Source organism: Eumetopias jubatus, unplaced genomic scaffold (assembly GCF_037043125.1).
Source record: "Eumetopias jubatus isolate StellerSeaLion01/CBP00866 unplaced genomic scaffold, mEumJub1_p1.0 scaffold_6, whole genome shotgun sequence".
NCBI classification, from domain to species: Eukaryota; Metazoa; Chordata; class Mammalia; order Carnivora; family Otariidae; genus Eumetopias; species Eumetopias jubatus.
The window spans coordinates 13253872-13276775 of record NW_028274812.1 but is presented as its reverse complement, the minus strand read 5'-3'; the positions used below and the strand labels follow the sequence as shown (position 1 = coordinate 13276775).

General features: G+C 37.3%; 1 protein-coding gene across 4 annotated transcripts in view; it reads right to left on the bottom strand.

Annotated features, from left to right (window-relative positions):
- The window catches only part of IPCEF1 (interaction protein for cytohesin exchange factors 1), a 181346-nt gene that overhangs the window by 115966 nt on the left and 42476 nt on the right, over positions 1–22904 (bottom strand). For 2 of the 4 annotated variants that reach the window (XM_028103396.2, XM_028103397.2), the window contains exons 2-3: positions 22257–22326; positions 10263–10306 (exon numbers count right to left, since the gene is read on the bottom strand). Coding sequence is in view for 2 of the 4 variants with exons in the window: in XM_088023830.1 (XP_087879956.1) it covers positions 10263–10306 (44 nt within the window). In the remaining 2 variants the exon portion in view is untranslated. The remainder of the gene's footprint in view (positions 1–10262; positions 10307–22256; positions 22327–22904) is intronic. The other 2 variants (XM_088023830.1, XM_088023831.1) reach the window with 1 other exon arrangement.

Genomic DNA, 22904 nt, shown 5'->3' with positions numbered 1-22904 from the left:
CGTTTCTATCTCTGGTACCCGACCCCGTGTGGAGTCTCCAAACCCAGCAGATCCCTGCGGTGCGCTCCCGCGCCGCTCCTCCCGGGGGAGGAAGGGGAGTCTCCCCGGATCTGCCGCTTGTTGGGTCCCTGCTGGAGGAGCAGTGGCCTGACTGGGCCGCGGGTCACAGTTTATGGCAACCCCGAGCTGAGAGCCCGCGCCTCGGCTCCGTCTCTGCAGCCGGCTTCCCCGCTCCAATACCTGGGAGCTCTGCCGCACTCAGGCACCCCCGGTCTTTCTGTGACCCCAAGGGTCCTGAGACCACAGTGTCCCATGAGGGTTCCAACCCCCCGCTTAGCCACTGGAGTGATGTCCCTCAGCGGAGCCGACTTCTAAAAGGTCCGATTTTGTGCTCCGCGGCTCTGTCACTTGCCAGAAGCGGCCGACGGAGGCCCCCTCCCCCGCCGTCTATCCTCCCGAATACCGCCTCGGATTCACTTCTCCGCATGTCCTACCTTCCAGAAAGTGGTCGCTTCTCTGTTCAGAGAGTTGTTGCTATTCTTTTCTTCGATCTCCTGTTGAGTTCGTAGGTGTTCAGAATGGTCTGATCCCTATTCAGCTGAATTCCTGAGACCAGACGAAATCCGGGTCTCCTACTCCTCCACCATCTTGATCCACCCCCCCGTAATTGATTTTTTAAGATTTATTTATTTATTTTTAGAAAGGGGGGAGGGGGAGAGGGAGAGAGAGGGTTGGGAGGGAGAGAGACTGCACCAAGCGCAGAGCCTGACATGGGGCTTGAACTCACAACCCTGAGATCATGACCTGAGCCGAAATCAAGAGTTGGACACTTAACCAACTAAGCTACACAGGTTCCCCTCTACTTACGATTGATTTTTTATCCTAGTTTCAAATAAGAGTAAAGCTTCATTTTTTAAATTGATAACCAACTGTTTATCATTTATTGAAAATACATCCACTTCCCCACTGGCTCTAACCATAAAGGAAAAGCTTCGTAAGTTGGAACACACAAATTAAGAATTTCCACTCACCCAAAAACAGCATTAGGGCTTGTAAAAGCAAATAAATGAATGAGAAAAGACATGTGCAACACATATAACCTGTACAATCCTACACCAGAATGTGTGAAGGAGTCCTATAAATCAATAAGAAACAAGCAAAAAAAAAAAAAAAAAAAAAAAAACCCAAGAGAAAAATGGGAAAAGACTTAAGAGCCATTTTACAAAGGAGGATATCAATTAACCAAATATGTATGAAAAGGTGCTGGGCGCCTGGGTGGCTCAGATGGCTAAGCGTCTGCCTTCAGCTCAGGTTATGATCCCAGGGTCCTGGGATTGAGTCCTGCATGGGGCTCCCTGCTCATCAGAGAGCCTGCTTCTTCCTCTCCCACTCCCCCTGCTTGTGCTCTCTCTCTGTCAAATAAATAAATGAATAAAATCTTTTAAAAAAAAAAGAAAAGAAAAGGTGCTTATTGCTCCTTTACAGGGAAATGCAAGGCAAAACTGCCAAAATCATGAAATTTTAAAAGACTGACAATACCATGTATCAGCAACATTGTAAAGCCAATGAAAAAGCTCTCAAACACTGCTGTTGGGAGTGTCAACTGGGACAACCATTCTGGAAAGCTGTTTAGCAATATCTCCCAAAATGGATCACATGCAGAGTCTATGATCCATCAGATATGCATGCACCTGTACACTGAACACGTGTAACAATTTTTCCAGCAGCTTTATTTATAATAGCCAAAAAGTTCAAAACAACCCAAATGTCCATCAATAGGAATGCGGATAAATTGTGGTATAGGCATACAATGGAACACTGCTTAGCAATAAAAAGGAAAAAACTACTTCTATTCACAGTCACATAATACTGAGAGAAAGAAGCCGGACACAAAAGAATATAAACAAGCAAAATTAGACCATAGGGTTAGTAAAGTACACTTAGGTCACAACACTATAAAGGAATGCAAGAATGAATTACCACAAATGGCAGGAGAGTGGTTACCTTTGGGAAGATGGCAAGATTTATTGGAAGGGAAACAAGAGGAGATTCTAGGGTTTTGACAGTATTCTTTTTTTTAAGGTTTTATTTATTTATCTGAGAGAGAGAGAAAGCACAAGCAATGGGGAGGGGCAGAGGGAGAGGGAGAGGGACAAGCAGACTCCCCATTGAGCAGGGAGCTCAACAAAGGGCTCAATCCCAAGACCCCAAGATCATGACTTGAGCTGAAGTCAGAGACTTGACCAACTGAATCACCCAGTATTCTATTTCTTGACTCACATAGTCTAGAAGTTATACTCTGTGATAAATCACTGAGGTACTCAAATTTGTCTGTACACTCTTCTGTATGTATATTTTATTTAACACAATGTATATTATATTGCAAAATAAAAGTTATTTTAAAAACCAAGACCTAACAATATGTATCTAAAAGAAGAAAAACAGAAAACAAAATGATATGGAAGGTTAAAAAAAGATGGAAACAGATATCCAGGCAAACATAAAGGAAAAGCAAGCTGTGGTGAAAATTTTAAAATCTGAAAACATAAAATTCTTACACATATATATATTTACTGTGTATCATTAAACATACATTTAAAGGCAAAGATGGTATAGGCCAATAAAAAAAGCCAGATAATATAACCTTCATAAGAATATATATATATTGCCTCAAAATACATCAAGCAACCACAATTCATAGAACTGGAAAAAGAAGCAAATAAATTGGCAATTATAGTTGAAGATTATAGCACCCATCTCTCAGAAATCAATGCAGACAATAAGTAAATAGAAAGGCAGATGACACAAATTGATAAATTTCAGATACACAGAACTCTGTACTTGAGAAATACACACATTTCCATCACACGTGGCATATTATCAAAAATTGACAAAGTACTATATTACAACAGAAGTCTTGATAAATTGCACAGAATCAGTTTAACACAGATTATTTTCTCTGATTACAATGCTTTAATTGTAGAAATTAATAATGAAAACATAGCTTTAAAATGTCTATATGTCTAAAAACAAAATCTCACACTACTAAAAAAATCTGAATCAGGAAGGAAATCAAATGGGAAATATTTAGAATTTATCACCATTGAAAACACTACACATCTTTAGGGCACACTACTAAAGCATTTTTTTAGAGGGAAATGTATACCTTAAATACATTTATCAGAATACAAGGGGGAATAAAAACAAGCTAAGGACTCAACACATGAAACTGGAAAAATAGCAAACTAGCAAACCAAGGAAGAAATAGGAAAAATAAAGGCAGAAATCAACGAAATAGAAAAATAAGGAGAAGATTAATAAAACACAAAGCTAGTTCTTTGGACAAAAATTAATAAAATGGAACTCCAGCAAGACTGATGAAGGAGGTAAGGGGTATTAGATACAAATAAAAACTTCTGAGGGATAGCTCTTAGCCTGCCAATTATTTAGCCAGAAATTAACTTCAAAAATTTCATTTGGATGCAGGCAAACAGTTAAGAAGAAATCTAATATAGAGAGATTACCTGAAAACCCATCTTGCAACCTGCTCTCCTGAAAGAAGTAAAATATTCTTTGCCCAGATCTACCTTATTCTTTCATACATTGGTCAGTGGGAGTAAAAATCTAATTGAAATTAGAAACAAATGATGTAGAAAAGCAGAAAAAAAAACTTCCCTGTAAATTTTTTCCAGGCAAAATTACCTAACATTTAAAGATTATTGTAACATATAAGGACAATTATATACACTCGAAATTCAAAATCAAACTAGAAAAACTGTCCTGTTTCAGAGTCTGCTTCTTTCTTCCACCTACTCATCTTATCCCCTTTTAACAGAGACCCCATTTCTCAATATTCACCAGAAGGATCTTTTTTTTGGACATTTATTAATTTTTGCCTGATCAGCTTCTTTTCCTTCCCCTCACCCCCCGTCACACTGTCAATCATATGACCCCACATCCCCAGAACAGGAGCAAGCATATGGCTGGGTTTGCCAGCCATTCACTCATTTAACAAATATTTATTGGCTAACCATGTAGCAGGCACAGTTTTAGAGCCTGAAGATACAACCTAAATAGATAAAAATCTCCTTGCCCTCTTGGGGTTTATATTTCAGGGGAGTAGACAATTAACAAAATAAATAAGTAAAATAAATGGCACATGAGATGGAGATAAATGAAGAAAAACAAAATAAGGATGAGTATTATAGAGGGCTGTCATTTTAATTGCATGGATGGGAACAGTCTCACTAAATAGGTGACATCTGAGTGAAGACCAGGAAGAGGTAAGGAAGCAGTCAGTAGAAATCCAAGGGTGAGCAGTCAGGGTTAGAGAACAGCCAAGGCAGAGGCCTGAATTGGGACTGAGAGTGTGTTTGGCATGTGTAAGGCACAGCAAGGAGGCCAGCATGGCAGAGGTTGAGTGTGCAATGGGGGGAGAGAGTAGGAGATGAGGTCAGAGGGATTACGGGAGGCCAGCTCATGCGGACTGTGGGTGGCCTTTTGAGCTATTGCTGAAGACTTTGGCTTTTCTTGAAGTGAAACAGGCAAGCTTTATAGAGTTTGATCTGACACACATGTTAACAGCTCCGCTCCAGGACTGAGCAGAGACTGAAGGAAGCAAAGACATAAACCCAGAGGCCAGTTAGGAGGCCACTGCAGTAAGCTAGAGAATATATGAGAATGCTTTGGACCACAGTGAGGGCAGAAGAGGCGGTAAGAAGTAAATGGACCAAAGTAGTTAACACCTTGGCCACAATGGCCAATTAAGAGAAGAGTAAATGAACTAAGGCTAGCCAGGAAATTCTCCCTAAAGCATTGGGAAAGAATCTTGTCATTTTTCCTCTGATTTGAGCCATGAGCACAGGGCAAGCCTGGAGTTAGAAGTGGCCATCTTGATGAGTCAGTGGGGAGAATAGAGAACAAGACCAAAACAGTGGGGAGAGAGCCCTGGGAGAGAGGGGGAAAAAGAAATCTTCCTATGCCACAAAATGCTAAACTAGATATTTAAGAAGATGAAGAGCTGTATATGACTTGTGGAATTTCAGAATGTCAAAGGCATACAAAGAATCCTAAAAGTTTAGGGACACCTGGGTGGCTCAGCGGGTTAAGCGTCTGCCTTCGGCTCAGGTCATGATCCCAGGGTCCTGGGATCGAGTCCCACATTGGTCTCCCTGCTCAATGGGGAGCCTGCTTCTCCCTCTCCTTCTGCCTGCAGCTCCCCCTGCTTGCGCTCACTCTCTCTCTCTCTCTGACAAATAAATAAATAAAAATCTTAAGAAGAAATCCTAAACGTTTACAGATAGGATAAAATGGTATTATCTACAAAGAAACACGAAGAAACACGAATAAGAATAACATCAGATCTCTTATAGACAACATGGAATGTTAGAGCATATGCAATACTTCAAAGCAATGCTTCAAAGTTCTGAATCAAAACTAAATATGTACATAAAATTCCATATCCAAGCACACAATCAATCATGAGGGCAAAATAAAGACACTTGCAGACACGTTTATTCTCCATGTACTGGATATGAAAATATTGCTTGATAAAACATTTCAATAAATAGAAAAAGAAATTTAGGGACAAAAACATGAGATATAAGACAGTAAAAAAAATGAGATTAAGATTCAGGAAAAGATGACCATAAAATGGAAAAAAAAAGTATAAAATAAATTAAGGACAATCTATTAAAACTGATCTAAAGTATGGTTTCTTATTTCCAGTTCAATATCCCTTGCACTGATTTTGCAATCAGTCCTTACTGCATTTGGAGTTCTGTTTAATTTCAAGTTATGGTTTTATAGAAAAGAAAAAGAAATAATAAAATATAACTAAAAATACAAATGAAGCCTATAGATACATTGACATAGGAGGGCCATTTTTTCCGTAGACATTCTTTCCATGTTTGATTATATCTATACCTTCACTGACTCCTTTTCAATAACCCTTGTTTTATTTATTCCTACCTAAAATTAGCACATAAAAAAGTGAAATTAATTTAAAAACATGAAAATTACTTACCTATATAGTAAAACATAAGGAATTATGAATGTGACTGATTTAGGAAGGAGAACTGTCTTGTAGAGATGCCTAATCCAAGACTTTCCAGCAAAATTCATCAAAGAGGAAATTATTGGTGCTCATTAAATCTAGTTTTTCTCTCCTCCCTCATGCCCCAGGAAGACCGCCCACCTCAGGTTGTTTGGAGAGGCCATGTGACTAGTTCTGGCCCATGGCTCTGGGTGGAGGTGATGTGCCTCACTCCCAGCCTGGAGAAGAGTATGAGTGCCCCACATTCTCTCCTCCCCTGTTCACGGCAAACCCAGAAGCCACCTGTTGCCATGGTAGCACCACAAGGAGGTGAAGCTTCCATCAGCTCGCACCTCTGAGAGATCGTGTGCGGAAGAGGGGCCTCCCCTTCTCATGGGAACAGCATTGAATATACAGTGCGAATAAGAAATAAAAATTCCTTGTGTTAAGCCACTGTGGTTTCGGGGTTAATTTGCTACCACAGCATAATTTAGCCTCACCTGATAAGAGCTCCCTGTGCCTCACGAATCATTTGCAAAAGTCTTTGCTAAATTTCTTTAAGTTATGTTTAAATTTTTCCTGTGTAAACTGCCATATACCCAAGGTCGTTAGAGCCTTTTTTGAACACTTTCGTTGGAAAGTGGCTTTATTAGGAAAGACACTGATATTTCTATGGAGTACAAAAAACTAAGGAGAAATGAAATGTCTGACAACCAGAATACTTTTGCTCCCTGAGAAAGCTTATTCTTCCTCCTCCCTTCGCTCACTGTCCGTAAACAATAAATGCAGAAGATTTTCTGAGAAAATGCCCCACTAATTTGTGGAATTAACCTCAAAAGACTTTGAGATTTTCAGCTAATAACCTCTCAGTTTTGGAATTGGATTCCAAAAGCTATATCTGTATTGTTGAACCAAAATTTAAGAAAACACAAATATTATTTAACCAGAAAAAACAATACCACAAATGTTAACCTGTTCTCATGGTAATTTGGAAAGCTTGCAGTCTGTTTCAAACCTCAATATAAGTATTTTTTCAGCTAGCCAATTCTCTCTTTGTAACCCAGTTGTCCCCATTCCTGTTCACATTGGTGTATTTTGTGCAAAAAAAAATTATGAGCCTTCAGAAGAAAACATATGTGGTCATCTATTCCTTAACTGCCAACACACAGGATTTTAACATAGAGTTTATTTTAAACTAAGCCAAGAAATCCTTGGAGTCCAAGTTGTTTTTCCATTAGAGGTATGAAACTTGGCCCCACATGTTTCTGTTCTGGAAAAAGTCCATTGACGCTCTGAATCACCTGGTAACATAAATTAACATTAGGTAGGACTTAGAACATAACCCTCATAGGCACAGCAGGAAAAAGGAAATTGGAAAAATATAACCTTGTTTTTAGAATGTATTCACTTAAAACTTCACAATATTCATTGCCCAGTAGGAATATGTCAAAATAATTAGACAAGCATTCTGTACTTCAGAACTCTGTGAAGTGTTGGTGGGAATGTAAAATGGTACAGCTGTTGTGGAAAACAATTCAAAATTTAAAATAGAATTAACATATGACCCATCAATTCCACTTCTGGGTATTTACCCACAAGTATTGAAAGCAGGGTCTCAACGAGGTATTTATAGATCTACGTTCACAGCAACATTATTCATGATGGCTAAAATGTGGAAGCAACCCAAGTGTCTATCAATAACAGATAAATGGTTAAGGAAAATGTGGTATACACACACACACACACACACACACACACACACACACACACACACAATGGAATATTAGTCAGCCCTTTAAAGGAAGGAAATTCTGACCTCTGCTACAGCATGAATGAGCCTTGAGGGCATTACACTAAGTGAAATAAGCCAGTCACAAAAAGAAAAATACTGTACAATTCCACTTATATTAAGTACTTACAAGTACTTCAAAAGTATAAAGACAAAAAGTATAGTGGTGGTTACCAGGGGCAAAGGGGAGGGGAAAATAGAGAGTTATTGTTTAATGGGTGTAAAGTTTTAACTCTACAAGACGAAAAGAGTTATGGGGATGGATGGTGGTGATGGTTGCACAGTAACATGAATGTATTTAATATCACTGAATGTGAATGTATTTAATATTTAATAAAAATGGCTCAAATGGTAAATTTTATGGTATGGGTATTTTACCACACTTTTAAAAAGTGAAGAAAAATTCTGTGAAGAATCCAAAATAATCATGGGACCAGAAATGTAGGTACCTGTAAGTAAGAACTAAATATGAACTGTCTGCTCTCGAGGTTACTTAGCTAGTAAGTGTCAGAAATAAGATCAAACCCAGACCATCTGAGTTCAGAAACTGTCATTTTTACCACTATGCTGTCTCTGATTTTGTTCAGTGCAAGAATTGCTATAATGCTTAGCAAAACTCAGATTATCTAATTTGGTCATTGGCTGAGTATCATCTTCCATAAGAATTATCAAGTTTTATATTACAAGAGACCACAGAGTTCATCTTACCTAGTCTTTCCACCAATGCGGGGTTCCCTCATAACATACGTCTTTTCTGACAATAAGCCAGGCTCTTTCTAGATACCTTTGATAATAAGGAGGCCCCTAATCTGAGGATCAGAAGTGTTTTGCTAGAAAAAGTACTTGACAACTTTTAGAGATGGCAAAATCCACCAATTTTTGTCAATACCTTTCAGTAACCAGTTTGCAAACCATCAACAAAAAGTGTAAGTGTGAAAAGTATCACTTAAAATTCCTCAATGAAACATCAAATGTTTTGGTGATTAAAGTGTTCTTTACCATAGAAGGCAATGTGAGAGTATTATTGACTTGAGTCACACAATCTGTCTCATGAATAAATGCATATCTTAAGTACACCCATGTTGAAACAATTGGACTTTATGTGTTTGAAGACATCTAAACAGCAAACGTATGCACCAAGACTCATTTTTTTTGTCAGTGAGTTGGACAATGAAACAATGGGTTTTAACAACTACAGAAGGAAAAGAGAGAGCAATACTCACCAAAAAGAATGGAGGTGACTAATGGATCATGGATAGCAATGTTTCAAAGACAGTTGAAATATAATTGGGAGTGGTAGAAAGTGCATACCAGGGGCGATAATGATTGTTATTATTATCATGGTTTGGCTCATAGAAAAATAATAGCACATTTAAGTGCTATCAATATTAATTTAATGATGCACTAATAATTTCTGAAAAATTACCAGACGTTCAGTAACAACCATAGAGTCACACACTCAAAAAATGTGTCCTTGATAGATAGCTGTGAAAGAATGTTTCCCTTGTTAGGGCACCTAGGTGGTTCAATGAGTTAAGCACCCAATTCTTGATTTTGGCTCAGGTCATGATCTTAGGGTCTTGAGATCAAGCCCTACATCAGGCTCTACATTGGGCGTGGAGCCTGCTCAAGATTCTCTCTCTCCATCTCCCTCTGTCCCTCCACCTCTACTCATGCTCTCTCTCAAAAAAAAAAAAAAAAAGAAAAGAAAATGAAATTGTTTCTCTTGCATTCTCCAGCAAGCTTAGAATTGTATTTTATCTTAAAAAAGAGTTAAACCAAACAAGAGATGGATATCCCAGTCAGGAACTAAGACATATAACAATTCTTTTTATCTTATAAATATAAAATCAAAGGAATAATGAGAAGAATTACAAACATATTCAAAGAACTCCAGTCTTGCCTAGATCATTAGTGATGAACTTTAAAGGCAAGAACATCTTAAGATTGTTTTACTTTTATATTCTAATAACTAAATATAAATATTTTATTTGAATCAGTAGTAAATTTAGATCAGTAAATGCCTCATTTCTAGAGCATTCAATTTGCATTTGGGCATCAAAACACATACTTGCTTATAAACAAATCCTTCACAAAATTATACTTCTATGGTACTTTGATAGTTATGGTATGTTCCTGACCCTGAGGGGATCAAAAGAGATCATTCTATATATAAATTGTTTTACTAAACAACCCTCCCACTGAAAAGTAATTACCACCAAGAATCCATTTTCAAGGGAAATACAGAGGAACAAACATAGTTTGTTATTTATTAATACTATTAGCTTCCCTCTGCATTAATTCTAGCCTAAGGATAAATATACCTAGTCTATTACAGTTTGATTCACAGATTAGAATGACAAAGTGGAGTACAGACCCTTCAGGTCATAAATATCACTAAAAGAAAGAATTAATTTTGAAGAATTTTCATTTACATACCAAAAAGCTGTGAGTGTCCTTGTTCCAGGTCTGCTGCCTCTGATCTGTACAAGAAAAAGACAAGAAAGGGGTCATAAGGTTTCTGTTTGGACCTCACTACCTAGAAGGAAGTTAGAATCTTACCACATCACCCCCAAAGAAGAGGCAATAGTAACTTGCCCATCATAAAAACTACCCAATGTCTCTCTTGGAAAATGAGACAGAAAGTTCTAACTCATAGGAAAGAAGAGCTAGGTATAAACTAGCAGGAAATCATCAAGCTGAGATCCCTTGGAATTGAGTGTTTTCTAAACGATAGTGTGAAAATAAGATTCAAATCCCTTTGAACACTACTCAAGATATATTTTTACTTTACTTTTAAATATCTTGAAAGATGTTCACATGGATTTAGAACTTCCATCTGTTTTCCTGGAATTCTGTCAGTGGGAAAATGTTTCATATTAGTAATAATCATCCCACTCATTGCCTAAGCCACAAGTTTAAAAAATACAGATTTTTTGAGACTTCATTTTTTAAGAGCAGTTTTAGGTTTATAGTAAAATTGAGAGGAAGGTACAGAGATGTCTCCTATACCCCCTGCCCCCACATGGGCATAGCACCCCCCCATTATCAACATCACTCACCAGAATGGCATATTTTTTACCAAGGATGAACCTACACTGACACATCATAATTAGCTAAAGTCCATAATATACCTTACAGTTCACTGTTGGTGTTGTACATTCTACATTTATAGAAAAAATGTGCAGTGACATGTATCTATCATTATATCATATGATATAATATCATAGTATTTTCATTGCCCTAAAAGTCCTCAGTGCTCTGCATATTTATTTCTTCCACCCCAAGCAACCACTGAACTTTTTACTGTCTCCATAGTTTTGCCTTTTCCAGAATGTCCTATGGTTGGAATCATACAGTATGTAGCCTTCTCAGATGGGCTTCTTTCACTTAGTAATATGCATTAAAATTTCCTTTATGTCTTGTCATAGCTTGGTAACATATTTCTTTTTAGCACTAATTAATATTTCATTGTCTGAATGTATCAATTTCTTTATCCATTCACCTACTGAAGGACATCTTGGTTGCTTCCAAGTTTTAGCAACTGTGAATAAGCTGCTATAAATATCCATGTGCAGATTTTTGTATGGACATAAGTTTTCAACTCCTTTGGGTTAATACCAAGAAGCATGATTGCTGAGCTAGCTATATGGTAAAATTATGTTTAGTTTTTTAAGAAACCACTATATTCCAAAGAAACTGTCTCGCAAAGTGGCTATTCCATTTTGCATTCCCATTAGCAATGTATGAGAGTTCCTGTTGCTCCACAACCTCACTGGCATTTGGTGGTGTCAGTGTTCCAGATTTTGGTCATTCTAATAGGTGTGTAAGTGGTTATCACAATTCTGTTTTGGGACGCCTGGGTGGCTCAGTCATTAAGTGTTTGCCTTCGGCTCAAGTCATGATCCCAGGGTCCTGGGATCAGGCCCCACGACGGGCTCCCTGCTCTGCGGAAAGCCTGCTTCTCCCTCCCCCACTGCCCCTGCTTGTGTTCCCTCTCTCTCTGTGTGTCTCTCTCTGTCAAATAAATAAAAATCTTTTTTAAAAAATTCTGTTTTAATTTAATTTCCTTGATGACATATGGAGCATCCTTTTACATGATTATTTTGTACGCTTATTTGCCATCTGTAAATCTTCTTTGATGAAGTGTCTGTTAAGCTATTTAGTCCATTTTTTAATAAGGTTGTTTATCTTCTTATTATTGAATTTTAGGAGTTCATTGTATATTTTGGATAACAGTCTTTTATCAGATATATCTTTTGCAAATACTTTCTCCCAGTCTGTAACTTGTCTTCTAATTCTTTGTATTGCCTTTGTAGAGAAGTTTTTAATTTTAATGAAATGAACATATTAATGTTTTTTTTCATGGATCACATCTTTGATGCTATATCTAAAACAGTATCACCATACTCAAGTTCATCTAAGCTTTCTCCTACAATATCTTCTAGGAGTTTTGTGTTTTCTATACAGGTCTATGATAGCTTTAAACATAATTTTCTCCATCACTTCCTTAAGTAGAGATAATCATTTTTGTGAAGGGTGTATGGTCTGTGTCTAGATTCATTTCTTTGCCTGTGGGTATCCAGTTATTCCAGCACCATTTGTTGAAGAGACTATCTTTGCTTCAATGTATTGCCTTTGCTCCCTTGTCAAAGATCAATTGACCACATTTATGAGGGTCTATTTCTGGGCTCTCTATTCTGCTCCATTGATCTATTTGTTTATCTTTTTACCAATACCACACTGTCTTGATTACTGAAACTTAAAAGTCTTGAAATTGGGTAGTGTCAGTTCTCTAACTTTGTTTTTCTCCTTTAATTGTTTGGCTAGTCTGGGTTTTTTTTCCCTCTCTATATAAACTTTAAAATATATTTGTCAATATCCAAAAACAATTGCTGATATTATGATTGGGACTGAATTGAATCTATATGTCAATTTTGGAAGAATTGACATGTTGACAATATTGAGTCTTCCTATCCATGAACATGGACTATCTCTCTAGCTATTTAGTTCTTCTTTGATTTTATTCATCAGAATTTTGTAGTTTTCCTCATATAGATCTTGTATACATTTTGTTAGATTGATACCTAAGTATTTCATTTCTGGGGGACTTAACGTAAATGATAATTGTGTTTTTTATTTCAAATTGCCCTTGCTTATTGTTGGATATAGGAAAACAACTGACTTTTGTATATTAACTTTGTGTCCTGCAACCTTGCTATAATCAGTTATTAGTTCCAGGAAGTTTTTTTTGTTTGTTTTTTGGGGTTTTTTTTGTCAGTATTACAGACTTTCTACATAGATGATCATGCCACCTAAGAACAAAGAGTTTTATGTCTTCCTCCCTATCTATATCTTTTTTCTTTTCTTTTCTTGCTTTATTGCATTAGCTAGAACTTCTAGTATGATGTTGAAAAGTAGTGAGAAGAAACATCCTTGCCCTGTTCCTGATCTTAGTGGGAAAGCTTTCTCACCATTAAGTATGGTGTTAGCTATAGGCTTTTTGTAGGTAGTCTTTATCAATAGCCTATCAATATAAGTATAAATAAATAGTTCCCTTCTCTTCCTAGTTTACCAAGAGTTTTTAACATGAATTGGTGTTAGATTTTGTCAAATGTTTTTTTCTGTCTCTATTGATATGATCATGTGATTATTCTTTTTAAATCTGTTGATGTGATGGATTGCATTAATTGATTTTTAAATGTTGGACCAGCCTTGCATAACTAAGATAAATTCACCTGGTTATGGCACATAATTCTTTTTATACTTTTTTGGATTAGATTTTCTAATATTTTATAGAGTACTTGTGCGCCTATGTTCATGAGAGATATTGGTCTGTCTGTAGTTTTCTTGTAATGTCTTTGTCTGGTATTGGTATCTGGATAATGCTGGCTTCATAGAATGAGTTAAGACATATTCTCTCTGCTTCTATCCTCTGAAAAGTTTGTAGAGAATTGATATAATTTCTTCCTTAAATATTTGGTAGAATTTGCCAGTGAACCCATTTGAAACTGGTTCTTTCTGTTTTGGAAGGTTATTTATTATTGATTCAATTTCTTTAATAGCTATAGCCCTATTCAGATTATCTATTTCTTCTCATGTGAGTTTTGGCAGATTGTGTCTTTCAAGGAATTGGTCCGTTTCACCTAGACTGTCAAATTTGTGGGCACAGAGTTATTCATAGTATTCCTTTATTATTCTTTTAATTTCCATGGAAGCTGTAGTGATGTCACCTCTTTCATTTCTGATAATAGTAACTTGTGTCTTCTCTCTTTTTTTCTCAGTTAGCCTGGCTAGAGGTTTACTGATTTTATTGGTCTTTTTAAAGAACCAGCTTTTGGTTTCATTGGCTTTTCTCTGTAGATTGCCTATTTTCCATTTCACTGATTTTTGGTCTAATTCTTATTTCTTTTCTTCTTCTTACTTTGGATTTAATTTGTTCTTCTTTTTCTAAGTTCCCAAGATGGAAACTTAGATTATTGATTTTAGATTTTTCTTCTTTTCTAATATATGCATTCAATTCTATAAATTTCCTTCAAGCACTGCTTTTGCTGCAAGATTCTTCTTTTTTAAGCCTGTATATTTATATCTCACAGTAAAATGAGATGGCAGAAAAATATGATCTGTAAAGGACAGATACATTTTAAGAAGATCTGTTTCTTAATGACTCATCTGTTTCAAATATTTGGTTTTTTTAACCTTTCAAATTTTTCTCCACTTTTCATTTTGAAAGTTTTTAAAACTATAGGAAAGCTGTGGAAATATTTAACAATGAACATCTGGATAGCCTTCACTAGATTCCTAAATTATTACCATTTTGCCACATTTGCTTTATCTCTCCGCCCACATGTATAAATATTTTGCCAAGCCATTTGAGAATTACTTATAAAGATGATTCGCCTCTAAAAACTTTAGCATGGACATCACCTCACACCTGTCAGAATGGCTAAAATCAACAACGCAAGAAATAAACAGGTGTTGGAAAGGATATGGAGAAAGAGGAACCCTCTTGCAATATTGGTGTGAATGCAAACTGGTGCAGCCACTCTGGCAAATAGTATGGAATTTCCTCAAAAAGTTAAAATTAGAATTACCCCAAGATCCAGGATTCACACCACTATGTATTTATCCAAAGAATACAAAAATACTAATTCAAAGGGATGCTTATACTCCAATGTTCAAAGCAACATTATAATACCATAGCCAAATTATGGAAATAGCCCAAGTGCCCGTATACTGATGCATGGATAAGGAAGAGATATTACTCAGCCATAAAAAATAACGAAATCTTGCCATTTGTGATGACATGGATGGAGCTAGAGAGTATTATGCTAAGCAAAATATGTCAGAGAAAAACAAATGCCATATGATTTCACTCATATGTGGAATTTAATAAACAAAGCAAATGAACAAAGGGGGGGGCAAAAAAAAAGAGAGAGAGGCAAACCAAGAAACAGACTCTTAATTATAGAGAACAATCTGATGGTTACCAGAGGAGAAAGGGGTAAAAGAATGGGGTAAATAGGTGATGGGGATTAAGAAGGGCACTTGTGATGAGCACCGGGTGATGTATGGAAGTGCTGAATCACTCTATTGTACACCTGAAACTAACATTGCACTGTGTGTTAACTAACTGGAATTTAAATAAAAACTTAAAAAAAAAAAAACTTTAGCATGTACCTCCTAAGAACAAATATCCTACCATGATTACACAATAATAAACATACTTGGGAAATTTGAAGTCATACAATTATCTAATATGCAGTTCAAATTTTCCCAACTGTCTCAGGAAGGTCCTTTTCAGTCTAGGTATTTATTATATTTTATTTTAAATCCAGGACTCACTCAAGGTCACCATTGCATATATAGTCATATGTATATAGTTCCTTTTGTCTTTGACAATCAACATTTTTGTAAAGTCCAGTTGTTTTGCATAATGCCCCTCAAATTGAAATTTATCTAATTGTTTCCTCACAATTAGACTCAGGTGAAAATTTTGACAGAGGCACACATGTGAAGTGGGAATGCTTTTCTTCTTTTTGTACATTAGAAGAGCACAAAATAGGTCAGATTAATATTTTCTTTCAATCAGTAACACTTAGTGATTATCTCCTATAAAGTAAATTTAGTGTCATAGTTTGTAGCTTACAAAACGCTTTGACATGGATTCATTTACTCAATTTGCACAACCACCCCACAAGGTAGGTATTTTTAATTATGTTTTCTTGTTGGATGCAAATCTATCCAAGTTTATAGAACCAGGAAGACTATATCTGTGGCCAAAATTTAAGCATAGAAATACCATAAATATCACACTGAGGAAGAAGCCCTGTGTTTTCATGTCAAATGAATCTAGATATTTTTTCTCTTCTACAACTTGCACCTCTCCATTGTCCAAACTTTATGCCTTACAGTTCTAGCTGTATGTTAAATTACAAGGTAATGTAATATTATGCTTTATCAAAACATTTTCCAACTGTAATGATTTGAAATTACAATAATCAAAGCAGAAACAATATAAAAGTGGATGAGTGTTAGCTGTATTGAATGCCAAGTAATTGGCTTTCGTTCATGTTTATGTCTTTGCATTTGGTGCAACTAGCAATTCACCAGCTCTTCTTTTTCTCCCTTGAAGAAGATTTTTTGTCAATTCCTTCTACTTCCCAAAGCATGAAAACAGCATTGTATCATAGCATAGTCATCAGTATTTGTACAAGGATTTCTTAGCATATTAAATTAACAACTTTTAATTTTCTTTTTACCCTTGAGCTTCACATTCCCAGTATTGTTTAGTTTAGGGTCAAATCAAGAAACTTTTGGCTATCAGTGTATGTAACTTGATTCACAACCAATAGCATAGATCCTTAAGTAGACATTCCAGCCGGAAAGAGCATAAACAGGTTTTCCAAGCTGTGGGTTAAGGATATTGATGGGAATAAAAGTCAGACAACTTTTACAGTAACACTGAAATTCAAAAAGCAATACTACCCATATCCAGGTAAGGACAACTGCGGGTGCTTCTTTGGGTGGTATTCACGCTCAGATATACTATCTAAATCATTTTAAGTTTGGAAAGATCTTAAAGAAATAGGGTGATATTTTCCACTGATAAAAACCACTTTGCCACATCCAGGGAGTCTCAAGCTCAAATGACAGATCAAGATCCACTTACATTTTCATCTGTGCACAATTTCCCAGCACTGAGTGATTTGAATACCTCATTTAAAAGTAAAAGAGTAATTTCAAATGCCTAAATAATGGGTGATATTATTGTCCTTGTCCAGTGTTCAATTTCATAAGGAAGCAGAGACAGAATCCTGAAAATACTCAACGAAGAACAAAACTCCTTTTTCAACTTTCACAGAGTTCTGCAAGCATATCATTTTCTTTTGAACTGGCATATTATTTACCCCCTTAAAAGAAAAATCTACATTTTAATCCTAGGAAATGCATTATTCTCATTGTTCATTTGGATTAATTTTCAGGCCAACTACAGTAAATGAAGCTGCATTTGATACCTCTGCCTTCAGCATATAAATTGCCTGGGCCAGAGTGATGAAAAATTTTTCAGCTGTGAAGTCTTTAATAGAACACATATCATTCCTTTTTTCCCACCAATCCTCATCAACAGACTATTATCATCAAATAACAATAAGAGAGGCTGCCTGCAGTTAATTTAATCACTGTAACTTCCCAAAAAAATAAAGACTGATGTCTTTTGAAAATTATTCCAATTATGTCTTTGAAAATGAGTTCAAAATTGTTAAAATTACTACTTTCAACACTGTATTAACCTCCACCAAGTGTTATTAGTTATTCTCACGATCTTCCTAGAGCAAAAAATGACATCAGTGCTCAATTTTTTTATTTGGTAAAAATTCAACTTTGAGATGCCAGAATTATTTTTAAAACTTTGCTCGAGGTCAATTCACTTAAGGTTTAAGCTAACCCTTTTCAAATACATCCCGAGAAGCAATTTCTCTGCTTAAAAACAAAAACACGGCCAAAATTCATTTTATTGGAGCACATAAAATCAAATTATATAACCACTTGAAAATAAGTAGAAGGTAAGTAGAGAGAAGGGATCACAGAAACGATGAAGATAACAATAGCCAACATTTATTGAGCTCTGATTATTACTTGATTTGTGAAGGCCTGTGCTAAATGCTGTACAGGCACTGATCATATCGTTTCCACAGCAACCCTATGAAGAGGGTCCTGTCTTTATTCCCATTTTACAGGTGAAGACCTCTGCCATGAAATCTGCTGCTCTGGCTGACACTGGCAGCCTGTGAGGCCCGAACCTCCACCAGCGCCCCCGCCCCCCGCCCCGCAACACACACGTTTCTGACCATTACTTTGATGAGCACTCTTCCTTTGACCACATGATGAGCTCTCTCCCTTCGAAACCTACAGACACTCCTTCTAGAAGAAGAAAGGAAAGGAGTAAGAACAGGGAGGTTCCATTCCCAGAGCAATGCCTCCCCCCACGCTGCCAGGCTTCCTCGCTAATCTTGCTTCAACCAGCATTCCCAGGGCTCTCCCTTCAGTCCAGCTCCTTTTGGTGGCCCGGACTTCCGTCAAGTGTGTATTGTCTAAACCGTAACTGCAGAGAAGTTTTGCCCCTCTTCCCCAGGGCTCTGGACCCCCTGTGGTGCACCTGATTCTGCCTGAGTCCTTCCCGAAGCAGTTCAGCCGCTCACGCACCGCTGTCTGGCTCTGCCAGCGGCGAGGCAACCCACTTTGACACGCCCGTGCACGTTAGCGGTGGGTTGGCTGCAACCTAACATCGCAGATCATGTTGGCAGACTCTCACCCTGACGCGGCTCAAAACACTATGATTTTGGATAATTTGAATAATTATAAATTATTCCAAAATTGTTAGCTATGTGAAGGAGGCAAAATGCATGACTCTCAGAGTTTTCCATGTTTTGATCCTTGATATACAGCAAACTCTGTATACATTTCATGAGGATGAAGGCAAGCACTGAGAAAAAGAAAAGAAAGACGAGGAACCTGAAGGAAAGGAGGCCTTGGGAGTGAAGAATTTCAACGGTGTGTTATTGTCGGGACCTTGACCGCCAGAGAGGCCAGTGTGAAAGGGACAGGTTTTATTCAGGACCTGTGTTCACCATGTCCTTACTCCAAAGTTGGTTCTGCCAATAAAATAGCATCTATTCCACTTCTTGGAAATAAAGCTTTTGATATAAAAAAATACTTAGTTGCATTGTTATAAACTTAAAAATGCAATAGAGAAGTTAGTAAAACAAAAACCACCCATCATCTCAAAGTCCAGAGATACCTACTCTTAATGTGTATTTCCTGCTCCATTTTCTTCCATTCATTTGGAAAATTTGTAATGTAAGCAGGAGTATTCTATATATATAGCTTTGTGTCTACAAGGCCTAATCTTAGAGCTCTGCATGGATGTGGATTATAGCTAATATTTGAGCTGCGTGACAACTCACATTTAGAACCTTTAATCACGGCACAGGCCCTGACATTCCGCTAACTTCATCAGGCATGTATGAGATTTTGGACAGCATCCTAATGAACTGTAATGCTCTGAAGAGCATTCTTTTCTTATCTCAGTTGTTGAGCAGGAAGTCCTAGGGTGCCGAATAATCTGAACGTCCACATGTACATTTTCAGTGTTTGAAAACCAGTACATAAGGCACAGAAGTGCTTTTGAGAACAAGACCAGTAACACTTTTAAGGCTCAATGACTGGGGCAATCTCAAATATTTCCTTGTTTAATGCTTCTGTTATTTTGGGAAAAGAGCTGCATAAATGGCAAAATGAAAAGATTGACTCAAATTCACTGTTAATAGGAAAACAGAAGATTTAAGATCATCTGGCTCAATTTTAGAGAACCATAAAATAATTTCCTTAAAAAAAGTAAGGACATATAAGAAAAATATATTACGATGATATTTCATATACACACCACTTTGATTTTTCAAATTGTCCCCCAAGTGTCTTTTTAGAATTGGGTTGTAGAAAACTTCTCCATAATTACTCAGGCTAAATTTAAACCAGCATCTTAACTTTAACTTCCAAAACACTTCATGAGTTATTATATAATCAGTTATAGACTCTCAAATCAAGAGGACACTTTTCTTTGTTCGGAATATGCCCAGTTAACTCAACTGAAAAATGACGCAAACTCAAAAGAAAGCAAAGGAAATGGAGAGTAGCCTTCCTTTAAAAAATGAAATACTGGGAGTGCCTGAGTGGCTCAGTCCTTAAGCATCTGCCTTTGGCTCAGGTCATGATCTCAAGGTTCTGGGATCGAACCCCACCTCAGGCTCCCTGCTCAGCAGGGAGTCTACTTCTCCCTCTGCCCCTCCGCTCATGCTCTCTCTCTCAAATAAATAAATAAAATCTTTTTAAAAAATGAAATACTGTTAAGGACCTCTTCTTTCAGTGGAACATGAGCAACTCCTACTTAGATTACCAGCTTCAGCGTTTCCCCTTTCTCTCTCTCCATCTTCTCTCTCTCTCTCTCTCTCTCTCTCTCACACACACACACACACACACACACACACACACACACGATATCAAAGGAAGAAAGAACACCAATATTTCTATTGGTTGGGGTATTTCGCCCAGAAGCTCTCAGCAAATACTGTTATTTCCTTCACATAAAGGTTGTGAATCATCCATGACTTAAAATGCTGTTGTCAAGGATTAGCTTCCCAAAACCCTGAACAGTCAGTCCCAGCAAGGGGCTTCATGAAGTCAGGTACCTGCTCTATGCCCAACCATGTGTCAGTTCTGCGAGGGCAGAGGAAGAGCCCAGGAAAGGGCTGCTGAGTGCCTGGGTGGGACAGGCGTATATGCACTTGTTGGTTTTACCGTGGATGCAGGGCATACTTGCATTCAGAGAAAGGGTGCTATGACTTTAAAAAAAAAGCTTTTGAAATTGTGAATCGATACCCTTCTGATTTATTTTTCTGAAATTCACACATTCTATGCCTGACTAACTTATAAAGTCCATCATTGGGGTAGTACATAGACAATGAAAACCCATTTTTAGAACTGTTATAAGCCAACTGAGGCTAATGTGGACATATTACCACCTCTAGTCCACCATCTTAACGCTCATTTTCTAAGACCTCAGGAACAAAGGAGGAAATTTTTCCCACTACTATGTGTTTTGCATCTCCTCCCAGAAGGAAAGGACAGCTGCTGCCCATCTCCATTAAAAATAAAAGACAGGTTTGGCCTCTTTGTGGGTAAAGACCAGAAAAGAGGAAATTTTAGGTTAAACCATTATACCAACAGTATTCTCACTTATTCTATGCCTCTGAGCATTTTTATTTTTATTTGAATTCAGACATTGAGAGAAATGGATTGTTTTTTCTTTAACAAACAAGTGAAGTAGATACCTCCCATCCAAAATATATTCAAACAAGCAAACACCATGCTTCCCGTCGGCTTAAAGAAGCAGCCATTTCATATGCCTCAGCAATTTACTCTGCTTTTAGATGAAATCAATAGACACTCCCCTTCCATAGGTAATAAAACTAGAATTCTTATATTAAAAAATGATAGCTTTTATTGTTACCAGCTAGGAGTGGCCCTAATGGAGAAGTTGCCTTGATACTTGAACCCTGAAAAGAAGAGCTGTTAACCAACTATTCTAAACCCAAAGTGAATATCTTTGTTAGACTTAGCTACACATTTAACTGGCTTTTAATCAATAAATGTATAAAATAAGTTAACTCAGCCACTTTCCAAAGCATATATTTTGCAGCCAGTTATCCTGGGGCATTTGCCAGAAAGTTATATTAATCATTTAAAATATTCCATGTGTGCTGTACTGAGTTTCATAGTTGAAACGAGCATATGGTTCTATCAGGTTTAAATTTTCCAACATAAAAATCACTGTAGTCATATTGTGGTCCATGTGTCTATGGCCTTAAATACCCTTGTATCTGTGAATGGAAATGGATCCCAAACTGTTCCAAGTGGCCTTTTCTCATGCTGATTTTAGGCTGGTATGTTCTGAGATATTTGTCTTATTAGAACCTATGGTAAGATCATACTCCTGCAATTGGGAACGGGGTCTTTCCAGAAGACAGTCTATGTTCCCAGTGTCAAAGAACTTGGAAAGATTTGGACTCTGAGACATGGTAGGAAAAATTTCCCTCTTCATTCTACCTTGGCCTTGCTCTCTTGAGCCTAGACTTTAAGGGAATCTTTTTTTTTTTTTAAGATTTTATTTATTTATTTATTTATTTGAGAGAGAGAGAGAGAGAGAGAGAGCACAACGTGGGTAGAGGCAGAGGGAGAGGAAGAAGCAGACTTCCTGCTGAGCAGGGAGCCCAGCTTGGGGCTCCATCCAGGGCCCTGAGATCATGACCTGAGCCGAAGGCAGATGTTTAACTGACTGAGCCAGCCAGGTGCCCCTACTCTAGGGAATCTTACCAGAAGTTTCTTTTCTGTGAAGATGTTATGAAGATGGCTGCAGCTTCATGGAGGCAGTCCTTGGAGTGTGCTGGGAAAGAGGAAAGCAAAAAAAATCACATGAGGGTGAGCTGGCCTACCAGTTCTGAGAGCAGGCATCTCTGGAAATGGGTGTACTCATTTTGTAATTAATGGGATATACTTATGTTGCTCACACTCTCTTCCTTGCTAGCTGTTCAAATATAGTAGTAACTTCCAGTAACATTCTACTTCCCACTGGCCAATTCACCTGGCATGGTGACATGCTGGCTCAGGCCAGAGGTCATATTTCAATATGAACAAGTCCTGTATCTCCCTGTGTCAATGGGCAGTAGAGGAAAATTAGGCTTCTAATGCACAGAACCAGAAACAAGTTTATGGGGAATTCTTTCAAATGTAAAGAAACATGAGAGAAATCCTAAGAACTTACATTACCAGTAATCAACTAGGAAGCCAGAAGAAGTTTTTCTAAACAATCAATAAAAACAAAAAAACAATTCTGATCAACTTATGCTAGGTGAAAGACGGGATTATCTTTCTATGTTCTCTAGACAAAATGACTTTACAAAATCACTGTCGTAGAAAGGGGCAACCAAAAATCACACAGCTAAAAATGTAGGGGAATGTATT